This window comes from Schistocerca piceifrons, chromosome 1, assembly GCF_021461385.2.
Source record: "Schistocerca piceifrons isolate TAMUIC-IGC-003096 chromosome 1, iqSchPice1.1, whole genome shotgun sequence".
In the NCBI taxonomy this organism is placed as follows: domain Eukaryota; kingdom Metazoa; phylum Arthropoda; class Insecta; order Orthoptera; family Acrididae; genus Schistocerca; species Schistocerca piceifrons.
In genome coordinates, this window is record NC_060138.1 from 648,384,273 (window position 1) to 648,407,162 (window position 22,890).

At 36.5% G+C, this 22,890-nt stretch overlaps 1 protein-coding gene across 1 annotated transcript in view; it reads left to right on the forward strand.

Annotated features, from left to right (window-relative positions):
* LOC124805223 (RNA helicase aquarius) overlaps window positions 1-22,890 on the forward strand; it is a 380,133-nt gene that overhangs the window by 196,964 nt on the left and 160,279 nt on the right. The window contains exons 12-14 of the mRNA XM_047265726.1: window positions 11,178-11,275; window positions 14,418-14,555; window positions 22,059-22,276. Coding sequence (XP_047121682.1) covers window positions 11,178-11,275; window positions 14,418-14,555; window positions 22,059-22,276 — 454 coding nt within the window. The remainder of the gene's footprint in view (window positions 1-11,177; window positions 11,276-14,417; window positions 14,556-22,058; window positions 22,277-22,890) is intronic.

The window sequence follows — 22,890 nt, forward strand, 5'->3', positions numbered from 1 at the left end:
CAAAGAAAGCTTTGAAATGAAACTGATTTTACAGGCCTTGTCTATTACACTTTTATTGAAGTAAGTGATTACACTGGCATATATGTGAGCTGTGCCTATGAAATGATGAGACCATTGCTGAAAATATTTTATTTCAAAAACGTACATATTTAGTAATTTTCACCCTCAATATACTCCACTCCTCTATCCCTACAATGCTTCATGTGAATTTTTTATTGATGGAAACAGTGCTGGAGCTCTTCCTCTGTGAGTTCCTTGATGATGCTTGCCGCTTTTTCTTTCACTGCTTCAGTGGACTCAAATCTTGTTCCTTTTAATGCAGATTTAACCTTAGAAAATAGGTAAAAGGCACATGGTGCTAGGTCAGGCAAATAAGGTGGGTGGTTTAACACTGGGATTCCATACTTTGGTAGAAATCTCCCAACAGACAATGTGTGTCAGCCAGTGTATCATCTTTATGCAGAACCTGTGACTTGCTTCTCCACAGTGTGGGTCTTTTTTTTCTTATTTCCTCACAGAGTTGAGCATGAAACTCAAGGTAGTAATGTTTATTAATAGTTTGACCTTCAGGAAACCAGTAAACATACACAGTTACATGAGTATCATAAAAAACAATCACCATCACATTGTATTTTGATTTGCTCATTCGAGCTCTTTTCGTTGTCAGTGAAGTTGGGGCCATTTCAGAGCAGGGACTGGTGCTTAATTTCTGGATCATAAGTGAAAAACCAAGATTTATTAAATGTTGTCACTCTTTCCAAGGATTTAGGATCATTTTCACTGGTATTTGGAGTGTAAGTACAAACATTTTCAAAAGCTTCTTTTTGTTCAGTCATGAGAATTTTTAACACCAGAGCCACACATACTTTACTCAGGTTAACTTGGTTGTGTAAAATTTGCCTTTCGCATTCCTTGTCAATTTTCCTAAGGTTTCAGCAGTCAATCAAATTCTCATGAGCCATCGTAAATGTCTTCTCAGCCAACTTGGAAATGCTTGGACCACTCAAAAACTTGCTTAAGTTATTGTCTTCACACAGTAAAATCTCAGAACGACACAAGTTATGCAGACCGCTAAGTTTTCTGTTATCAAGTCCGATGCAGAATTTAACTCGAAACCGTTCTCTCAGTTCATAAGGGATTCAGGCAGTTGTATTTCCACTGATCCATTGGTGTTTGAACTCCAAAATTTTGATGTATGGGCCACAATTTTTGTTTCATTGTATTTTATCTGATGACCAGTGAAAATACAGTGTTAATTTATAGTGGACTTCTTTGCTTGGAAAAGGCGATTATGCTCTGATGTTCTATAATCTGACTCTGCACATTGCGTGTCATTTGCCCTGTGTAAGACTTGCGCATTCACATGGAATCCTGTAACCATGTGCTTTGTGCAATTCTAAGTCATCTTTAACATGGGAAGCACTGATATTTTGGAAGGAGGTTGAAAGATTACTTTAACTTTATGTTGTCTTAATATGCTGCTTATTCTAGCTGAATCATTTCCAGTATATGGTAGACAAGGAGTCTTTTTGAAAGCCTCATCCTCTTCCTTGTTCAGTCATTTCTATGTTCGTAGCACTCTCTGTACACGTTGAAACAAATATCCATTGTTCATGAACGCAGTTTGCAGGTGTTCCAGTTCTGTTTGCAGGCCATTGGTATCTGAGATGGTGTGGACCCAGTGGATCAAAGTCTTGAGAACATCCATCATTTGTGCAGGATGGTGACAACTAGTAGATTATTCGGGAGGACGACGGTTCAATCCCACGTCCGGCCATCCTGATTTAGGTTTTCCGTGATTTCCCTAAATCACTCCAGGCAAATGCCGGGATGGTTCCTCTGAAAGAGCATGGCCGACTTCCTTCCCATCCTTCCCTAATCCGATGAGACCGATGACCACGCTGTCTGGTCTCCTTCCCCAAAAACAACCAACCAACCAACTAGTAGATTGTAAATAAAGGTCAATATGAGTGCCCTTTCGAAACACTGAATGCCCAGTTGTGCCATCTCCATTACGTCTCCTGGGTGATCAGTCTTTTTATGGGAGAATTTGAGGAGTGAGCACTCGTCTCATCTATTTTAAAACCAGCAGTATTTTGGCAATATGTTGATGACACTTTTGTAGCTTGGCCTCATGACTTGGACAGTCACCGAGAGTTCCTTTAACATCTGAACTCCAGATATGAAAAAATAAAATTTACTATTGAGGTGGAGAAAGATGGTTGCTTGCAATTTTTAGACATCTTGGTGTGATGTAAGAGTGATTGCACAACTGGGCATTCAGTGTTATGTCTACAATATATTGGGAATATTTTAGCTAAAATAGGTAGAATATTAAGGACACATAAAGTTAAAGCAGTCTTTCGACTCCTTCCAAAATATCAGTGCTTTTTATGTTAAAGATGACATAGAGTAGTGCAAAGCAGGTGTTTACAGGATTCCATGTGAATGCAGTAAATATTACTTATGGGAAATGATGTGCACTGTGCAGTATCACATTATAGAACATCACCAGAATACTCACTTTCTCCAAGCAAACCGAGCGAGGTGGCGCAGTGGTTAGCACACTGGACTCGCATTCGGGAGGACGATTGTTCAAACCCATGTCTGGCCATCCTGGTTTAGGTTTTCCATGATTTCGCTAAATTGCTTCAAGCAAATGCTGGGATGGTTCCTTTGAAAGGGCACAGCTGATTTCCTTCTGTGTCCTTCCCTAATCTGAGCTTGTGCTCTGTCTCTAATGACCTCGTTGTTGACGGGACGTTAAACACTAATCTCCTGTCTCCGAGAAAATAAGCCTGCTATCACTGAATACTGTATTTCCACTTATAAGTCAATGAAATATAATGAAACAAAAATTGTGGGCCATACGTCAAACTTTTGGAACTCAAGCATCAATGAATCACTGGAAATACGACTGTCTGAATCCCATATGAACGGAGACAGCGGTTTCCAGTTAAATTCTGTATGGGACCCGATTATAGAAAAGCCTTGAGCTCTGCAAAATCACCATCGTCCTGTGATTTTACCATGCAAAGATATTGTGAGCTTCCACCATGAATGGTGCGCAAAGCAGCACACAGACTTGAGCTGATGCACATGTGCTCAAGTAACGTGTGTGCTGCGCCCCAACAAGGATACTACATGTGTGCTGGCAGGATGTTAAATAGAGGAGCTTAGTGAATTGCTCATCATAATTAATCTGAAGATAGCTAGAAGACTCTGCGCCAAAATATCATACCAGAAACTTACAGACAACTAGCAGTTTTTCCAAAATTTTGTTGAACACCGTCAGACTGTTTCTCTATCACGGGACTCTCAAACAGTATGTGGAAAAAATAAATAAAAAAAAAATTTAAAAAAATTGAGCACTTGAATCTTTTCAAATGAGCTCTGATATGTCTTATTTTAGTATGATGGTCATTTCTTTACATGTAGATTGGCATCAAAAAAATATTTTAACATTCAAAGTAGAAAGTTGATGATCAAAATTTTGGCAAAAAGATCTCACCGTAACAAAAAATTTCTTTGTTTTAATGATTACCACTATAACTGGTGTATCATATCCATGACCGTCTCTCTCATATTTTACAGTAATATAAAACGAGCTGCCCTTCTTTGGACATTTTCAATGTCCTCAGTCAATACTATATGTTAAGGATCCCATACTGCCCAGAAATTTTATACCAGAGGATGGACAAGCGTAGTGTAAGCAGTCTCTTTAGTAGACCTGTTGCATTTTCTAAGTGTTCTGCCAATAAAATGCAGTCTTGTTCCAACTTAAATTGTTTGTAATTGTGATTAATGTATTTAGTTGAATTGGCAGCTGTAGATATGTGTGATTTATCCTGTAACTGAAATTGAATGAATTCCTTTTAGCAATTGTTTGGATGACCTCCCACTTTTTATTGTTTAGAGTAAGTTGCCACTTTCCACACCATAGAGACATCTTATATAAATCATTTTGTAATTGGGTTTGATCTTCTAAAGGCTACTATACGGTAAATGACAGCATTATCTGCAAACAATCTTAGAGGGCTACTCAGATTGATTCCTGAATCATTTGTATAGATTAGGAACAGAAGAGAACCTTTAATACTTCCTTGAGGATGACCAGATATCACTTCTGTTTTACTTGATGACTTTCTGTTGATTAAGATGTACTGTGACCTTCCCAACAGAAAATCACAAGTCTGATCACACAACATGTGACAGTTTTCCCCAGTCACGGAATTTGATTAGAAGTGTCTCATGAGGAACTGTGTCAGAAACTTGTAGAAATGTAGAAATATGGTATCAGTTTGAGATCCCCTGTTGGTAACACTAATTACTTCATGCAAATAAAGAGCTAATTATGTTTCACAAGAATAATATTTTCTAAATGTGTGCTGACTATGTGTCAACAGACCATATTCTACAAGGTAATTCATGATGTTTGAACACTATATGTTCCAAAATCCTACTGCAAATAGAAGTCAGCAGTGCTTGATTTGTGACAGTATGCAGCAGTATGCTGTACCTGTACATCTGACAAAAAAAAAGTTTAAGAAGCCTAAATTTCATAAACACCTTCTGGAAGGTCAGTACCAGAACATCTCTGTTTACAAATCAAGCACTGGGCATCAGTGATAAGGATCTGTATTTCATGGGATTACTCCTATTTCCCTTCTTGAGTATTAATGTGTAAATATTATAAAATCTGGACCAAAAGTCTTGCTTTAATTAAGTAGTTTCAGCAAATTTGCTACACTGAGGACATCTACTTCAGAGTCACTTGTGTTGTCAGCTGTTCTTGATTCGAATTCTGAAATATATAAATATTTATATTGTCTTCTTCGATGAATGAATTTGAGAAAGCTGTGTTTAGTAGCTTCTCTTTAATTTTAGTGTCACTGTTAGTGGTAATATTACCATTGGTATCACATGGTGAAGGTATTGATTGTATCTGTTGCTGATGTGCTTTACATAAAACCAGATTCTCTACAGATTTTTTGCCAAATTTCAAGACAGAATTTCATTGTGGAAGCTGTTGCAGGTATCTTGCATTGAAATCTGTGCTAAGTTTCAAGCTTCAGTAAAACATCACCAGTCGTGGAGATGCTGCATTCTTTTGAATTTGACATGCTCTTTTTTTCTCTTTTTTTTTTGTGCATCAGTATTGACCTATTTTATGTACCATAGGGCATCAATACCACTCTTTATTGGTTTATTTGGCAAAAATCTCTCAGTTGCCACTGATACTATTTCTTTGAATTTCAGGGTGGTGATTGCTGTAGAAAATCGGGAATACTCGCAGAATTACATTTACCTGAAAAATCAGGAAAATCTCAGAAACTTTCAGGAATTTTATAAAATCTCATGGAATTCTGTGTTTTTAACTTAGCATTGAAACTGAATTTTATTGAGTTCTATAAATTAAAAATGTTAAAGTACTTAATATTTCAAAGTGCATTAATTTAGTGAATATTATATTATCTTTGTTTAAAAACTGTGGTTAAGCTATCTCTTCAGCCTGTGATGTAGCTCAGCTGAGAAGAAAGAAAAATTGTTATTGTAGTATACTGCCTACCCCCCTGCTCACTATTAATTTTCATTAATTTAACAGTGGCTTCTTGACACAGTCTTCCTCCTCACATCTGAAATTCTCAGGGAATTTTTTCTCCAAGTTTGGGTAGCCACCCTGATTTTAAGCCACATTTGGTCTACACTTGTGTAGTTGATTTAGAAGGAGTGGAGACTATTTCTTAAGAATTTTTAACTGCCTTTTTAAATTGTTACCCTGTGATATCTGCTATTCATCGCCATCCTGCCTGCTCACTTGTCTTTCTCTTTGTCCCAGGTCATGTGGGTATCACAGGGAATGAACTGACCAGCCATTCAGCTGTAGAAGTGGTTACTCACCTTACATTTGCTTTGACAATCCCAGGTGCAGATTTGTGGATGCAAATAAGGCCTGTGCTCACTCAGAAATGAAACAACATATGGTTGGCTACTGCTCCCTCTAATAACCTCTGTGCCATCAAAAAGACTACTGCTGCTTGACATTCCTCCTCCTGTTCCTCCTGATAGAAGTCTGCATTGGTCGTACCAGACTAATCCATAGTTTTATTTTATGCAATGAACTGCCCCCACATGGTGGTTGTGGAGCCTTACAGACTGTGACTCATAGCCTTCTGTCCCCTCCATGCAAAGTGTTGTCTAACGAATTCTGTGCCTCTAGTATTGGCACACAATTCAGGGAAAATCGGAGCTGGTTCTCCATTTTCTGTGTGAAGTGGTGTTTATTTTCAGATATATGTTTTTTAAACTACCTTTGTGACTGGAGCAGTTTGGTTGAGGTGGGGCTCCCCACATCCCGTGATGGGTCTAGGAAACCCTCAACCCTATCTGCTTTTCCAGCTGCTTCGTTCATCCCTCTTTTACTCCATTATAATTACTTTTAAAACTGGTTTGCCTCTTTTTCTGCACACTCTATTTTCATTTTAGGAATTGCACTCTGTTGAACAGTGGGTGCTCTTTAACATCTTGACCGTAATGGATTAGGGTGGGACGACTGTGGATAGTATGACTCTGATTACCTGCAGAGTGCTGGAGCCATTCACCTGCTGCTTTACCTATTTCTCTCATCTTTTTATTACTGATGGACCTACTAGCATCACTTATGTTCTGAGGCTTCTCACTTTTACTCTTCTGAAGGCATTCTTCATTCTGTAACTGTTTTCACCCATAATTTCTCAACTGTGCAATCAGTATTGCCTTTAGGCCTCAGTTTTATTGCCCTTACATACTTTCGTCTTCAGACCACATTACTGATGGACATCACTAACTTCGGATGAACTATCTGTGGTCCAAGTGACTGATGATCTTATCACTGAGTCCCTTAGCACCAAACTAACAAAACATCCAGGCTGAAGAGGAGCTCCCAGACACCAGAAATGGTCTCTAGTGTCCACAATAGTGAACAGAATGAGCACACAGATGTATCCAGGAAATGATACTTTCACTCCAAGGATTGCAAATTATTGTTAAAAACTGCAGCTATAATTCCCATGAAAGTGGTATTTGTTACAAGAATGACAGACTCATGTAACAAACTTAGAAAGAAGTAATTTATATCGAACATGGACAATGTTCACTACTGTTGGAGAAAATTGTATGGAACAGTTGTAGTGTTCACAAACAGTATTTTGCCATATAGTCGACTTCGTTAGAACTATGTTTACATGACAATTGCAAACTTTCAAACAGTCTCCTAGAACAATTAGTGGAATATTGTGGATTTTTTCCATTGATCACAGAAATAGCTACATTGCAATAAGGGAAATAGATTTGATGAACAAGATACTGCAGCCTAAATTCGCAGGATAAGCAACGAGGCCACAACATTTTATTTACTACTAAATAAAACACTTGTTAGCTTACAAAGCTTCTCAGAAATTTATGTATAATCATATAAATACACGCTGAAATTGAGGGGGGGGGGGGGGGGGGGGGGTTGTCAGCTATATGAAAGAGGATACAGCTTCCAACATCTGTATGATACAAAAATGGATTTTACTACTTATAATATAGTATGAATTGAATTGTTTAATACAGCACTCACAAATGTTTGAAAGTACAAAACATGTCAAATACACACAAGCTCTCAAGACATTTTATGAAAGATAATGGAAAGATAACATCACAAATAGTAAAATATTAAAATATAGAATTTCGACATAGAAGATTCCGAAATATAAGACCTCACACAGAGGGCAAACAGGAAGTCAAGTTACACGCATAAATAAATGTGCAAAATGCATAGATTTTGTACTTAGTTTAATTAGCGACACCTTCTGCTCAGAATAGTAGTGTTCAAGCAAAGCACAAATTCCACTTGGGGTAACTAACAGTGCAGACTGCTGATTCAGATTAGATGTTTTTTTATAGATTAGATTTACTTTCATTCCAATTGATCCGTAGTGAGGAGGTCCTCCAGGATGTGGAACATGTCAGAAAAACAACAATACATGACAAATATTTACAACTAAAACAAATGAGCTAATGTACCATTCCACAGGTCCCAAGTGGAATGATCATCATTTTTTAATGAGCACTATATGAAAGTCATTTTACAAATACTAAGGCACTGAATTTAAAATAAAAAAGTTTTTTATTTATTTATAAGGTAATAAACATGTAGTACAACTACTATAATACTTATTTACAATGAACACGTTACTGCACTGAAATGGTGCAGAAGTTAGATTGTACTTACACACACACACACACACACACACACACACACACACACACACACATTTACAAGGAACACATTACTGCACTGAAATTGTGCAGAAGTTATATTGTACTTATATATATGCACACAAATCAGTTGGTTTTACTGAGAAATTCATCAATGGAGTAGAAGGAGTTGGCCACCAATAAATCCTTTAGGCTTCTCTTAAACTGAATTTCATTGGTTGTTAAGCTTTTTATGGCTGCTGGCAAGTTATTGAAAATGTGTGTTCTGAATAATGCACACCTTTTTGTACAAGACTAAGTGACTTTAAATCCTTGTGAAGATTATTCTTATTTCTAGTATTGATTCCATGAATTGAGCTGTTGGTTTGAAAAAGTGATATATTTTTAATGACAAATTTCATTAAGAAATAAATATATTGGGAAGCAGTAGTTAGTATCCCTAGTTCCCTAAACAGGCTTCTGCAGGATGGTCTCGAGTTCACACCACATAGAACTCTTACTGCACGTTTTTGTGCCCGGAAAACTTTAGCTTGGCTTGATGAATTACCCCAAAAAATAATCCCATATGACATTATGGAATGAAAGTAAGACTAGTAGGCCAGCTTTTTCATTTTTATATCCCCTATGTCTGACAAAATTCGCATTGCAAACTGAGATTTGTTAAGATGCTTCAGCAGTTCTGTGGTGTGCTCCTCCCAGTTGAATTTATTATCAAGCTGTAATCCCAAGAATTTAACACTGTCCACTTCTTCTATCTTCTTGTCATCGTATGTTAGACATATACTCGTGGGACACCCCTTACAAGTTCTGAACTGCATGTAGTGTGTTTTTTCAAAGTTTATTGACAAAGAATTGGCTAGGAACCAGTGATTAATGTCCACAAATATTTTATTAGCTGATCTTTCTAAGACTACGCTTGATTTGCTATTTATTGCAATGTTTGTATCATCGGCAAACAAAACAAACTTGGCATCTGGTAATGTTACTGATGAAAGGTCATTGATATACATGAGAAAAAGTAAGGGCCCCAAATTGAAACCTTGTGGGACCCCACACGTAATTAGTTCCCAGTTGGATGATGCCTGATAGCTTGATACATGTCTCTTTCCTAATAACACCCTTTGTTTCCTGCCAGAGATATAAGATTTGAACCATTTTGCAGCATTTCCTGTTACACTATAATACTCTAATTTACTTAAAAGGATATTGTGATTTACACAGTTAAATGCCTTTGACAGATCACAAAATATACCAGTTGCCTGCAATTTTTTGTCTAATGATTTAAGCACATTTTCACTGTAAGTGTAGATAGCGTTCTCAATATCAGAACCTTTTAGAAATCCAAACTGTGACTTTGACAGTATGTTATTTTAGATAAGATGGTTATAAAGCCGATTGTACATTACTTTTTCGAAAATTTTTGAGAATTCTGCCAACAGTGAAATTGGATGGAAATTTGATGCTATTTCTTTATCTCCCTTCTTAAACAGTGGTTTAACTTCAGCATATTTCAGCCATTCAGGAAATATTCCACTGATAAATGACTGGTTACACAGATAGCTTAATATGTTACTTAGCTCAGAATCACATTCTTTAATTAAGTTTGTTGATATTTCATCATACCCACTAGATGTTTTTGATTTTAAAGATTTTAAGATGGACATTATTTCTGTTGGGGTAGTGAGGGTCAAATTCATATTATGAAAGTTACTTGAAATTTCTGATCTGAGGTATTCCATAGCAGCATCTACCGAACCTGACAACCCCATCTTTTCAGTAACAGTTATAAAATGTTTGTTAAAAAGTTCTGTAACATATAACAGTCTTTAACATTTTGCAGTATTTCTTGTAACGTGCTATAGCATCAACATCAGAACTGTTTTGGATTGACAGATACAGTTTTTGTTTTACAAGATACCCCTATTCCTTGAGTAATCCATGGCGTCTTTGTAGACTTTGCTTAAACCTTGGTTAATTTTGAGGGAAAACAGTGTTAAAATAAGGTAAGCATGTTATTAGCAAAAGTGTCATATTTTTCATTCATGCCATGAGCACTGTAAACATCACTCCAGTGAATGTCTCTGAGGAGTGTCCTAAAATAATCAATTTTTGGCTTATTGATTACCCTCTTGAGCGCAGATTTAACAGATTTTATATCCTGTTCAGTATTAACATTTAACAGAAGGAACTGCATGTCACAGTCTCAGAGGCCATTGACTATTGGTTTTGTAATATAATTTTGTTCATTGGACTTTTCTTTAAAGATATTATCAATGGCCGTTTGTGAGCAATAGGCTACCCTAGTGGGGAACTTTACAACGGTAATTAAGTTGAATGATAGTGTTACTAACTCAAATAAGTTGTTATTGGGAGAGTCATTGAAATCACCAGCAACCACTATTTCTTTGTTTTTGGTTGTTAAATGGGCCAGTGGTTTATGAACAGATTAAAGTTACCTGCAGGTGCTCAATATACAATTAATATTATGAAGGATTTTTTGTGAAATTCTGCTTCTGTTGCACATGCTTCCATATGCTGTTCTAGGCAAAATTTATGAACGTCTATGTTCTTAAATTTATGACAGTTCCTAATGAATGTGGCAACTCCTCCTTTCTCCATTTCTGATCTACAAAAGTGAGAGGCCCAATGACCACAATATTAACAAAACACGAAATCTAATCTACTTTCCATCTTCCTCCATTTCTTCTTTTGCATTTTGTAGAATACCAACTTAAAAAAAGAGGAAGAAATGTCACATATTTATGATAAAAATTGTATATTAGTAACGACATGCAATACTTTTAATTTTTTTTCATGTTTGACGCAAGAGAGCCCTCTTAAACTACTTTAGCTGTTGTCAAAGCTACAAAATGCGACTGTGTCATTTGAAGATATCCATAGTCTTAATTCTCGCACTAATCTACTTGTTCCAGGCGTGCAGAGGATGGAAGTGTTTTCTATGGTGGATGGGCACGTATGGCTCAACCTATTGTTCATTTTGCAGTTGTTGAAGTGGCAAAGCCTAACATAGGTAATGTTATATTACACTAAACAATTTTCTGGTAAGAGAATATTTTAATGGAAAATAAAGTATTTTAGCGAGTATATGGCTCAAAATAAGTGCTATCTAGATTTTGAATTCAGATTGCTGGACACACACACACCATGTGTGATTTGTACATGTAGGTTGTGGTATATCTCATCTGAACTAATTTTTTGTATTACATTAGTTGTTATAGTGCTGTCAGTGACAAAAATATCTGGATGGACTGGGATAGAATGTTCCCTCCCTCCCTCTCTGGTGTGTGTGTGTGTGTGTGTGTGTGTGTGTGTGTGTGTGTGTGTGTGTTTGTTTGTTTGTTTTTAAGCATTCCTGTCAAATTTCAAGGTATGGATTTGGCTTACTTCAGTCAGTAGTCATTAAATGTTATTCTTGTTCTTTTCATCTTCTTAACTGACAAGAACCTTAGGTACAGCAACCTTACACTATGTAAAATGCATGCATAATTTATGCTGGAATGAAATGTAATCTAACAATTTCTACTTTTCTTCAATAATTTTTCCGACAATCTTCATATATACATATACTCTATGTATTGATCAAAATCACTTGCAGTATCCATCAGATAACAAAAGATTTCTAACTTGAAAACACTACTTAAAAATTCAAAATGACAGATCACGTAATTTGCTTCATAGAGATGATAGCCATTATCATATTTTCCTTGATTTATTCTGTGGATGACAAGTTTCTCCAACATAAGCCAACAACTCACGGAGTACACAGAGACTTTTTCTCTCAAAGTTACTGTAATCGTCATCCCATCTTGAAGATATGCCTTTTCTCTTAGCCTGGTTCTCCACATGCACATAAAGCAATGAATCCACACAGTAGTTGGGCTCTCCTATATAATAATTTATGTTATCTTTCTTCCATTTGCGGGCATCATGAACCCGCACAGTATCTGTGCTCTCCTATGTAATAATTTGTATTACCTTTCTTCCATTTGCAAGTATTATTTGGCTGCAAGGCATACATAAGAATACAAACAACTCTTCGTGAGTGATATGTAACTCCACAGTGTGTGTGTGTGTGTGTGTGTGTGTGTGTGTGTGTGTGTGTGTGTGTGTGTGTTTTCTTTTTACTCAGGTAGATGCTGTGCTTTGAATTATATGCACTGCAATATCAAGATACTTAAGTTGATTACTATTTAATGGTTTCATTTTGTTTAGTACCTTTATGAAGTGGTTAACAATTTGAATTATTTGTGGGAAATAAATGTCTTACATGTTTGCAGAACTAGTGATGATATTTGTTTCCTGCTAAGAGGTCTTAGCTCTTTTTCAAGATCTTGCAAATGCAGTCATAAGAAATTCATGTCAAATTAAAAGAAATATACAACTGAAGCACAGTATCCACTTCACTTCAAAGGTGCAGACCATCTTTATGGAAGTCAGCCATCCTGATTCATATTTCCTGTGGGTGAATATTTTGGATGAATATTAGAATGATATGTTGAAACAGGTTACAGCTGCGTATGCTTTGTTATGCGACAAGGATTTTTAAACAATGATAGTACTCTTGTACAAGAATATTGTGCATTATTCTACGGTGTATTGTTGCTGTACGCCAAATGTGTTTTCAAAGTTTTTGGCATGCTCTAAACCAGTGATAGATTGGTAAATGAGAGACAATGAAAATCTAATGTGGTACTAATCTTTAATTGATTAGCATTTCCAGTATGAAGGTAATAGTTCATAAGTTAAGCCGTTAAATGAAGTATGCCATGTGCTAAATTCTTCCCATTCACATAAAATGTCTTTTTCACTGTCTACACAGGTAGTACAATCTATTTGATAGGCAAATGTGCCAAGTGTTTCCTTCCAATACCAGAATTTGAGGATGATGTAAACTTGTTCTTCATAAAAGTCTCTTTCTATATACTTTTTTCCATTTGCTCCTGCCTCTTTCTTCTACTACAGTAATTAGTTCTGTTTTTACAAGTCATTTTAAAATTTTTCACTTACTTTTACTTTTTTTGCTTTTATTTCTGTTCCCATTTCTGCCCATTTTTTAACCTTTCACTTGTTTGCTGCATCATTTAATATCCATTTCATGCAATTCTAGTGCCACTTGCTCTTATCTTTTTCAACAAACTTCAATTCTACTGTTAATCCGTATGTGCCTGTGGTCTGATCTGTTGAGTGTTATATTTTCTAGCCTGATTATTTAAAAGAGCTGCCACTCATTCTTTTATTTCTGTTTCTTCCTCCTCCAGAAAAATAAATTATATAATAGGTGACCCAGTCATGTCCTAGTCCAGTTTTTGTTTATAAAATGTGAAGTGAAAAATAAATAAAACAACTTTGAAATTATTTATACATCTGCTTCCCAGTTGACAGTTGATTGATGTAATACAGAGAATACATATGTTGAAGGGAAAGAGAAGAAAAAGATCTGTGTTGCCAAAATTGTTTGTAGGAGAAATGATGAGGGAAGAAAGAAATGTGTAATAAGTTACAACGAATCAACCAACTGGGAGGAGGGGGGGAACACTGTGAATCTTTTTCTTCTCCACCCTCTCTTGGAAGATAATTAAGGGAAAGAATAGGTGTGGAAACTGTGTGAAGGTAATTAAGGTGCACTGTTTGAGATTGTAATAGTAGAGAATTATTGTGAAGCTGGTTCGATGAACCCTCTGCCAGGCACCAAAATGTGATTTCCAGAGTATCGAAGTAGTTGTAGAAATAGATGAGAAGTTCAGGCTAAGGATGCTAAGTTTGTGTTGGCTACTGCAAAAGTAAACATTGATTTTTTTGTGTCAGAAACATAAGTTCTTTATTCAAAGTAACAAAATTGAAACTACGAGTTGAGATGGGAGATGAAAGATGATTTAATTTTTTACCCTAAGGGAAAACCTTTTGTTCCATCTTAGCCTCTCTCTCTCTCAGATAGACTCAATTTCTCGCTGACTTTTTCACTACTTAGTGTATCTGCTTGGCACTCTCACTTTTATTCATTTTCATCCTTTGTTATTTGATCTCCCAAGAAGCTGTTTTTGATGCTGAAGATTTTTTGTGTAATTGAATCATTAGTTCATCATGTGCAAGTTTCATTGTTTTTACTATGTTAGCATCTAAGGCATCCTTCACGTTTCTTTTGTACTGCTTAGGGGAAAAGAGACCATCAAGAGTACGTGCTGACATCACTGTCAACCTGAGTGTACGTAATGAGATAAAAGCAGAATGGGAAGGTTTGCGCAAGCATGATGTGTGTTTTTTGATAGCTGTCCGTCCTACAGCACCTATTGGTTAGTATTACACATTGATAATTTTCATATTATGATCATGTCTTTATAGTGCCGTCATTTTCTAGTGATTGTTAATTTTTGATTATTAAACATAAAAAAATTCATGCAAATGAATTAATTTTATTTATGAAATAATGAATTCCTTGTGATGCTATTGCTGGAATTTCATGCTTAACATGCTCCACTTGTGATTTAGAATCACACATTCTAGGCGATATATTGTAAATCACTTTCATGCTGTTACTAAGTACAGAGTGTTTCGAAAAGGACTTTACAACTTTAAAAATTCATGTAAATATATTGAAAGAATACATAGTGCTGGGTTTAGTGTTATTTTGTTGGGAAACACATCAAGTTTTTTTACCTTAAAATAAAGATGTCGTATGAGATTCCATTGGTTATCCTGCACACATCCATTGGAAGTCAGTTTCTTCCCAAACTCACTGTAGCATTGCAGATGTAGCTTTGCTCAGTGTTGGTGTAAATTCTTGCTCTGAGTTCAGGTAGAGAAGCCGGCACAGGAGGTACAAACATGATATCCTTGATGAAACTCCATAAAAATAAAAATTGAGTTGTGTCAGGTCTGCTGAACATGGGGGCCATGCAGTTGGTGCATCACAGGCAATCCATTGGCCTTGAAAACGGTCACTGCACCACCTTGCATGAAATAAACATTTCTTGGTCATCTCATCGATCTGTGGTATCAAAAATTGTTGTAACATATGCAGGTACACTATCCCATGGATGGTTCTCTCGCAAAAAAAAAAGTGGCCATACACTTAGTTTTTGCTCAATGCAGGTTAGGATTATCAAGAGCATTTTGCATTGTTTGATGTGGATATGCATTACCCCAAATTCTTCAGTTGTGTGTGTTAATCTAGCCAGTTAAATGAAAAATCAACTCATTACAAAAGGTGATTTTGTCCAAAAAATTTTCATCCTCGTGTAATTGATTTAACATATCTGCACAGAAGTTCTTGTGAACAATTTTATCAGTGTCTTTTTTTTTGCTTGTACGATCGTCAGTTTGTACGGTTTGAAATGCAAACGGTTTCTTAGTACACGCCAAACAGTTGTGTATGGGATTTGCAGTTTGCGAGATGCTTGTCAGGTCAGTTTCGTAGGGCTGTTGACAAAACATTGTCTTACTCGTTCAACGACATCATCAGATGTGCTTGGACGACCTGATGATTTCCCACGTCTTACTGAGCACCCTGTTTCTGCAAAACATTTATGCCATTCATAAATTGTAGGTCTACCAGAAGGATCTTTAGCGTACTTGGTACTGAAATTATGCTGAACTATTGTTGCCGACTTTGATTCTTAAAACCAAAACACACAGCTAGCATGCTTGGATCCAGTGAAGGCAGCCATATTTAACACAACTGTCAGTAGCACTCCTTATGGTGCATTTCGGCACTAGAGAACTACGCGAGACAAATCTTGATGCATTTTCCTCTAAATTAACATTACAACCACCTCTGTAGATGCTATGAATTAATTTACATGAATTTTCAAATTCGTAAAGTCCTTTTTGAAACACCCTGTGTACTCTCAATAAGTGTTCCTTTCTAAGAAGGAAATGCTTTGTCAGGTGGAGCCATTTGAAATGCACACATACTGAGCGTGGTCATTCAGTGATTAAAGCGTAAGACTCACATTAGGAAGATTGGGGTTAAAATCCCTAACCAACCCTGCACGGTTAGATGGGAAGACAGTACTTGGTGTTGCACTGTGTGCCCTGCAATGCTTCTGGTGATGCGAGTTCCTCCAAGGCATATGACAGAACTGTGCAATTAGAAATATTAAGTTGCAACAAGTGCTCACTTCCCCCCCTCCCCTTTCTTCTCTTTATCCCTCTCCTCCCTCTCTGACAGCAAAAAAGATAAAAATTGTGGAATCACTGATTGACATTTGTGGACATAGTAATGAAATCTTAAATTTCTGAAAATATGAGTCCCAACCTCTAGTAAAAAGATAAACTGAAAGCAGAAGCTATCTAATATTACCAAATGAGGACCAAGAAGTAGTTATGTCGTATCTGGTCTCACACAAGTGTATTCCACCAAAAGAGCTAATTACGTTATAACAGTGTGAAACTATTTTTTGTTATATGTTGCAGTTTTTGTATAAACAAAAGAACATTGAACAATAGGGATCAATCAAATGAGGCAGCACAGTTGTTAAAAATCAGCTTCATGTTTCAGGGGATGAATTTTGCTCTACCTGCCCGTCCTGATTTAGGGTTACTTAAATCATGTCACGCAAATGCCAGGATGTATCCTTCAGCCAGGTGATGCTTGACCGTCAGTCTTCTAAAAATGTTCTTATGTTGTATGTTTTATGTGCCTATATATTTGGCTTATTTATTTTCATGATGAAAATGTTCTGTACCATGATCAGGTGAACCCTGGATGAGTAAATAAATAAATACTAATTATGTTCATATAAAAATGTTGACATTTCTTGAAACAAAATTTGTGTGGCCGTTAGAGTATATAGTACAATTTTTTTTTTTTTTTTCACTTTACATCTAGCTTTTAGAATATGTTGTCTGTCCAAGAACAAAGTAAAAGCACCTTTTATATCTTATAATAGTTCAAATGGCTCTGAGCACTATACGACTTAACTTCTGAGGTCATCAGTCACCTAGAACTTAGAACTAATTAAACCTAACTAACCTAAGGACATCACACACATCCATGCCCAAGGCAGGATTTGAACCTGCGACCGTGGCGGTTGCTCGGCTCCAGACTGTAGCGCCTAGAACCGCATGGCCACTCCGGCCGGCTGTATATTATAATGAACTGTATTTGTACATTATATACCTAATCAGTTTCTTATTTTCTGTATTCAGCTTACTGCACATCTGTGATAAGTGGCTTCACTGAACACATTAATTGCCAATGCTAGTGTTATAGAAGCTGACAAATCAGACATCTTGTCATTACTGACACTGAAAGAAAACAACCTTACTCTGCTGTAGAGTGTGTGTGACTCATTGCAATTGTGTATTTGATCCGAATTTGAACATAGGTCCCTGCTTCTCGAGAGCTGCGTACTACCCATCGTCTAAGAATACCCCATGAACTGACTCAGGTTCTCAACTTGTACTGCCTTCTCCCCAATGCAGCATATATTGTGCATAGAGTAACACAATTCCTCCTCATATTAACTTGAGGCTAAAGTATAAAATGTAGTCCTTGCTGTATCCATTCTCTTGGAGTGGTCAGACTCACAGCACTTAGGGGCATCTTGTGCAAAGACTGGAAGGTAAGTGTAGAATACCATGTTAAGCTGAGGCTTTGAATCAGTTTGCTCAGATTGTATAATTGGTGGTGCGACTCCCATTCAAAGGAAAGTATGCATTTTAAATCTTAGTTAATTACTGCTAGTGCACTTGTAATAACTCTCACATACTCTTGATTCTGTTTACCTCTCTGATTTTACAATATTACCACCACTTCTGTTGCAGGATAAATGCTTTTTATTTCCCACATTATTTCTCTCTGTCTCTTGCTTTCTGTATTTATTTTCTCCCATGCCTAAGATATCTTATTTTTTATTCATTTCTTTAATAATTTGTTCTTTTCATGTCTTATTCGTATCAAATGTCTTGTTTACTCCTGTGTCCTTATGCCTATGAACCTACTTTCCCTGCTATCAGTTCACAGCCTCCTTTGTTACAATGTGGTGCCAACAGGGTGATGATGATGGGTTGTAATTTGTTAAACACCATAACTTGCAGTAGGTTTACGTATTGCCAGTGTGCTTCTGTCTTGGATTCTTCAACCTACATTTGTTTGATGATTTTTCTGACATTTTGCTAGCATGAGTGGCTGGCATTGTCAAAGCTTCACCCTCCATTGCTGGTGGGAGGTATTTTCTCTGGTCATTACCACTGTGGTTCTCCCCTTGCTATCTGCAACAAACTTTCATGTGCATGTAGGTATTCGGTACATGCTGTGTCCCAGATTTGCGCTATGCCTTGTAACTAGCACAGCTATTTAGGATAGGTGTTGGTCCTTATCTACCTCCATAGCAAATTTTATACTGATCCTCACCATGGCTCCACCTGACAAAGGTGTTGTCGACATACCTGTACCTTAGCTTAGGTTTATGAGGACCCAAGGCTAGAGCCTATGTTTCAAAATCTTCCATTAATAAATTGGCCACCCTGGAGTTAGTAGACTACCTAAGACATCTAAAAAGTTTCCATAGCAACATAAAATTTACTGTGGAGGTAGAACAAGATCAACCATACCATTTATAGGTGTGCTGGTTATGAGGAAAGATGAGAACCTGGGACATAGCACGTATCAAAAATTGGTACACATGGACTAGGGTCTGCACAAACTCAAATTTTCGCATGAGCTGGGAAGGAGGGTTGATTTTTATGCTTGTAATGCTCACAAGATGAATATGTGAGCTGTGTAGCATCTTGAACATGAGAGGCAACATGAATATGTGATGTGCAGCATCTCAAACCTGAGATGCAGCTCATGGAAAGCAAAATATAACACTCAGTGAAGTGTCATGTTGGAAGAAGAAATGGTGGGTACAGCCTTTTTGCCATACATCCCCAGTGTGATAGGCTGAATAGGCAGCATTTTGCACGGACTTGGCATAAAGACTTTTTACAAACTGCCCACAATCAAAGAGTTTCTGTGAATAGCAGAGGACAAACCCAATTGCAATGTCTGGAATATGCTGCATATCCTGTATGTATATAAAACTCCCTGTTGAAATGATGGGATGATCTATCGACACCAGGATCAATGGCATTGCAGATTGGGACTGGTGGAGAAATTGGTCCGGGGCAGAGCATGCACTGTATGAGAAAGACCAAATAATAAAATTCACCAAAGTGGAAGTTTTGGTGTGGAAGAGAGCTACCATGGCCACTTGTTCATGGAAGCCAGAGAAATCCACACACATGACAACAGCTTCAACTTGAAAGATCAAAGCACCAAGGTAAACAGATCTTGGATTTCCATGCTGCAGCAAACGACCATTGCAGGTAGCAAGGGGACAACCACAGCAGTAATGCCTGGGGAATAGCCCCCAGACATTGACATGACATGTCCATATAATCTCTGGCTGCAGGGTCGACTGCTGTCTGTCACCAGTAGTGGAAGAAGCTTTAACAATGCCAGCCATTTGTGCTGGTGAAATGTCAGAAAAATCATGAAACCAGTGTCGACTGAAGAAACCGAGACAGAAGCCCACAGACAATTATATCAACAAGTGGCCACAAAAGCCTCAATAATTTTGCGCATTCTATTTATTACTGCAGCTTTTGGTTTACTTGATATAATGCTCAACATTCCTTTCCAGGCCTGAGGCCTTTTCTGTATTTAACAGGTTCAATCTTTCAATAGAGTAAAGGCAGCAACCAGCCACTGTTAATAAAGCTATTTTTGAGGAACAAAGAATGTTGTTATTTCTTTGAGCAGACAGGTCCATCATTGGGTGGCTCTTCACATTTAAAATTACATTATACCGTGCTTGTGATTTATACTGATTTTCATTGTGGCGAAAGTTCCTAGCGGTTGTGAAGCCATCAAATATTCCTGTACGCTATCTGTGTCTTCATAGTTCAGAAAATTGTTAAATATTGCGTGGCATTTAGCAAAATATTCACTTCTTTGTAAGCAGTGAGCAGTGTAGTAAAAAGATGCAGGATTTTCTTTGACATTGTGAGTGAATTTCTCTCCCAATACTGCTCTCCTGTGGTGTCTAATGCAGAAGATCACAGCATATTACTAGAAAAGCTTAAGCGCTATGTTATAAGTGGGAAAGCAGCAGATATTATAAAATCATTCATGGAAACAGAGAACAGTGTGTAGAAATAAAACAAAATGTGAACAGCAATATTACAAATGTCTACTCAAATTTTGAATTTGTTAAGTATGGAGTGCCTCCAAGATCAATGCTGGACACACTACTTTTTACTTTATATGTAAATGATATGCCAAGGTGGAAATGCTGTCATGCATGTAGATGACATGTCATTTGGTATAAGTAGTATTTCAGCAGCAATCTTCTCTAAATATGGAAAATGGAAACAATTATTTCAGAGGAAATAATCTTTTTATAAATGTAAATTAAACCACATATATACAGATAAATGCAAACAAAACACGTAACTTGAACAATATTACTATCAAGCTTGGAGACTTGAACCTAAAAGAGACAGAAAGTTATAAATTCCTGGGTGTACACTGGATAGGTTCTTGGCTTGGGAGATCCATACAAATGATATTTGTCAGACATAGGAGTTATACAGCAAACCAATTGCAAATAACTGTTTGGTACCTTAATTATACCAAACAATTATTTGCAACCGGTTGGCTGTATAATTCCTTTGTTTGAAAATTGTGTACTGCTACTGAGAAACAGCCATGTTTAAAACTGAATAATGTTTGTCGTAGAGTGAATTCAAATATATTTCTAATGATAAAAATGTCAAGTACATTAAGCACACAAATGTTGCTAACAATTTACTGTGGGCTTGTTCATTCACAAATTTCATATAGTATCCTGGTCGGGGGAAATTCTGCAAATGTGTACATACAAAGAGTACTAAAGCTATGAAAGAAGAGTGCAAGATGCATAACAAAATTATCTCCTTGAGATTCCTGCAGAAATAAATTCAGGGAATTAAGCATATTAACATTAGCATCACTATACATATATGAAAGAATTATTTATGTAAAAAGTAATCATGCTTCATTGTTAGATAGAGGTATCCATGACTGTAACACAAGCAATAAAACTGATTATCATTTTGAAGGAAATCAGCTCAAATTAACTGACAAAGAGCGTGTAAAACTAGGATGCCTTCTATACAACAGTTTGCCAGACTATATAAAAATAATATAAAACATGTCTGCTTCCAAAAATAAACTAAAATGGCACTTAATTTAATCTTGCCCATATAGCATTAAAGAATACCTTACAGCAAATAATTAATGTAATGTTTCATATGTAACTGTGCAAACATGTAAAAAAAACTTTCAGAAAGCATAAAGTGATTTTAATTATTGGTAACTATGTATGTATATCAACATGTTTAAAATTTTTTAATTTTTTAGATGCTTGTATTGTAGATGCTATTTTTAAAGAAGTCTGTCGTTTTACTGGTATATACATGTAGTTTTATGTATTTTTGAAACTTGTAATTCTTGAACTTCAAGTAAGCTAGTCCAATACCATTGTACAGAATGGTCCACAGACATAAATAAATAAATCAAGCAATCGTTGGTTTATGGGTCATTAAGAGTAGTTCAGAGAAGTTTAGTACCTATCATATGACATTAATTCAGACTCTGGGATACAGCACTTACAAGAACCTTCATTGGTTGCATGTTTGGTGAGCAACCAACTTTTTCTGTGGTAAGATTAATATTTGTAGCGTATGTGATTATATGAATATTTTTAAAAAATGAGACGAAACATGTTATCTAAAACGTGCTTCCATATTTTCTTACTATCTAATAGGTACAAAGTATGACCAGCGAGAGCCTTTTGTGCCTCAGGTTGGTCTGACATATGTTCGTGGCTGCGAAGTAGAGGGCATGTTGGATCAGAATGGCCGTGTCATTGAAGAAGGACCAGAGCCAAAACCACAACTGCCTGGAGAACGACGAACTTTCAGGGTGTGGCTTGATTGCAATCAATATTGCAAGGACATGGATCTTGCCAGCCAGGGACATGAGGTATTGTAATATAAAAAATAAATTAGTAGAATATTCATGCAAGATAAGAAAAGAAGAAATGGAAACCAGTGTCTTAGACAACTTTACTATGTGGGAACTTAAAATATAATTGGAGCGATTGAAGCTGTACTGTGTGAAACTAAACAAAACAAACAAATGAGAAAATGTCGAGTTAATGCCAGTAAGTATGCATCTTCTGATTAAAGAAGACATATTGACAGAAAATATTGTGGAGAGATAAAAGTAAGTATGCGAAAGTGTGATACAAATTTGTATGAGATATAAGAAAGCAATAGGAAAGTGTAAGGCATGTGGGAAGAGGAATGAATGTGACACTTCTCTTCATTTGAGTGTGAGGCCAAATAGATAATGGAAATCACATGCACGTCTTGATTTTGTTCCATATATCAATACAGAAGCAACTTATTTTCATCTAAGATGATCAACTATGGAGTTATCACTTTCAGTGGAACTCTGAAGACATTATTTAAGTAAACTAGATAAGACTTATACCCTCCCTTTCCAAAAGAAGGAATTTTTGGCCGTAATACAGTGAGATGTCTCCATAGCCATTAATAAGTAAGGACTTTTAGTGCTAATATATCTTACTGACA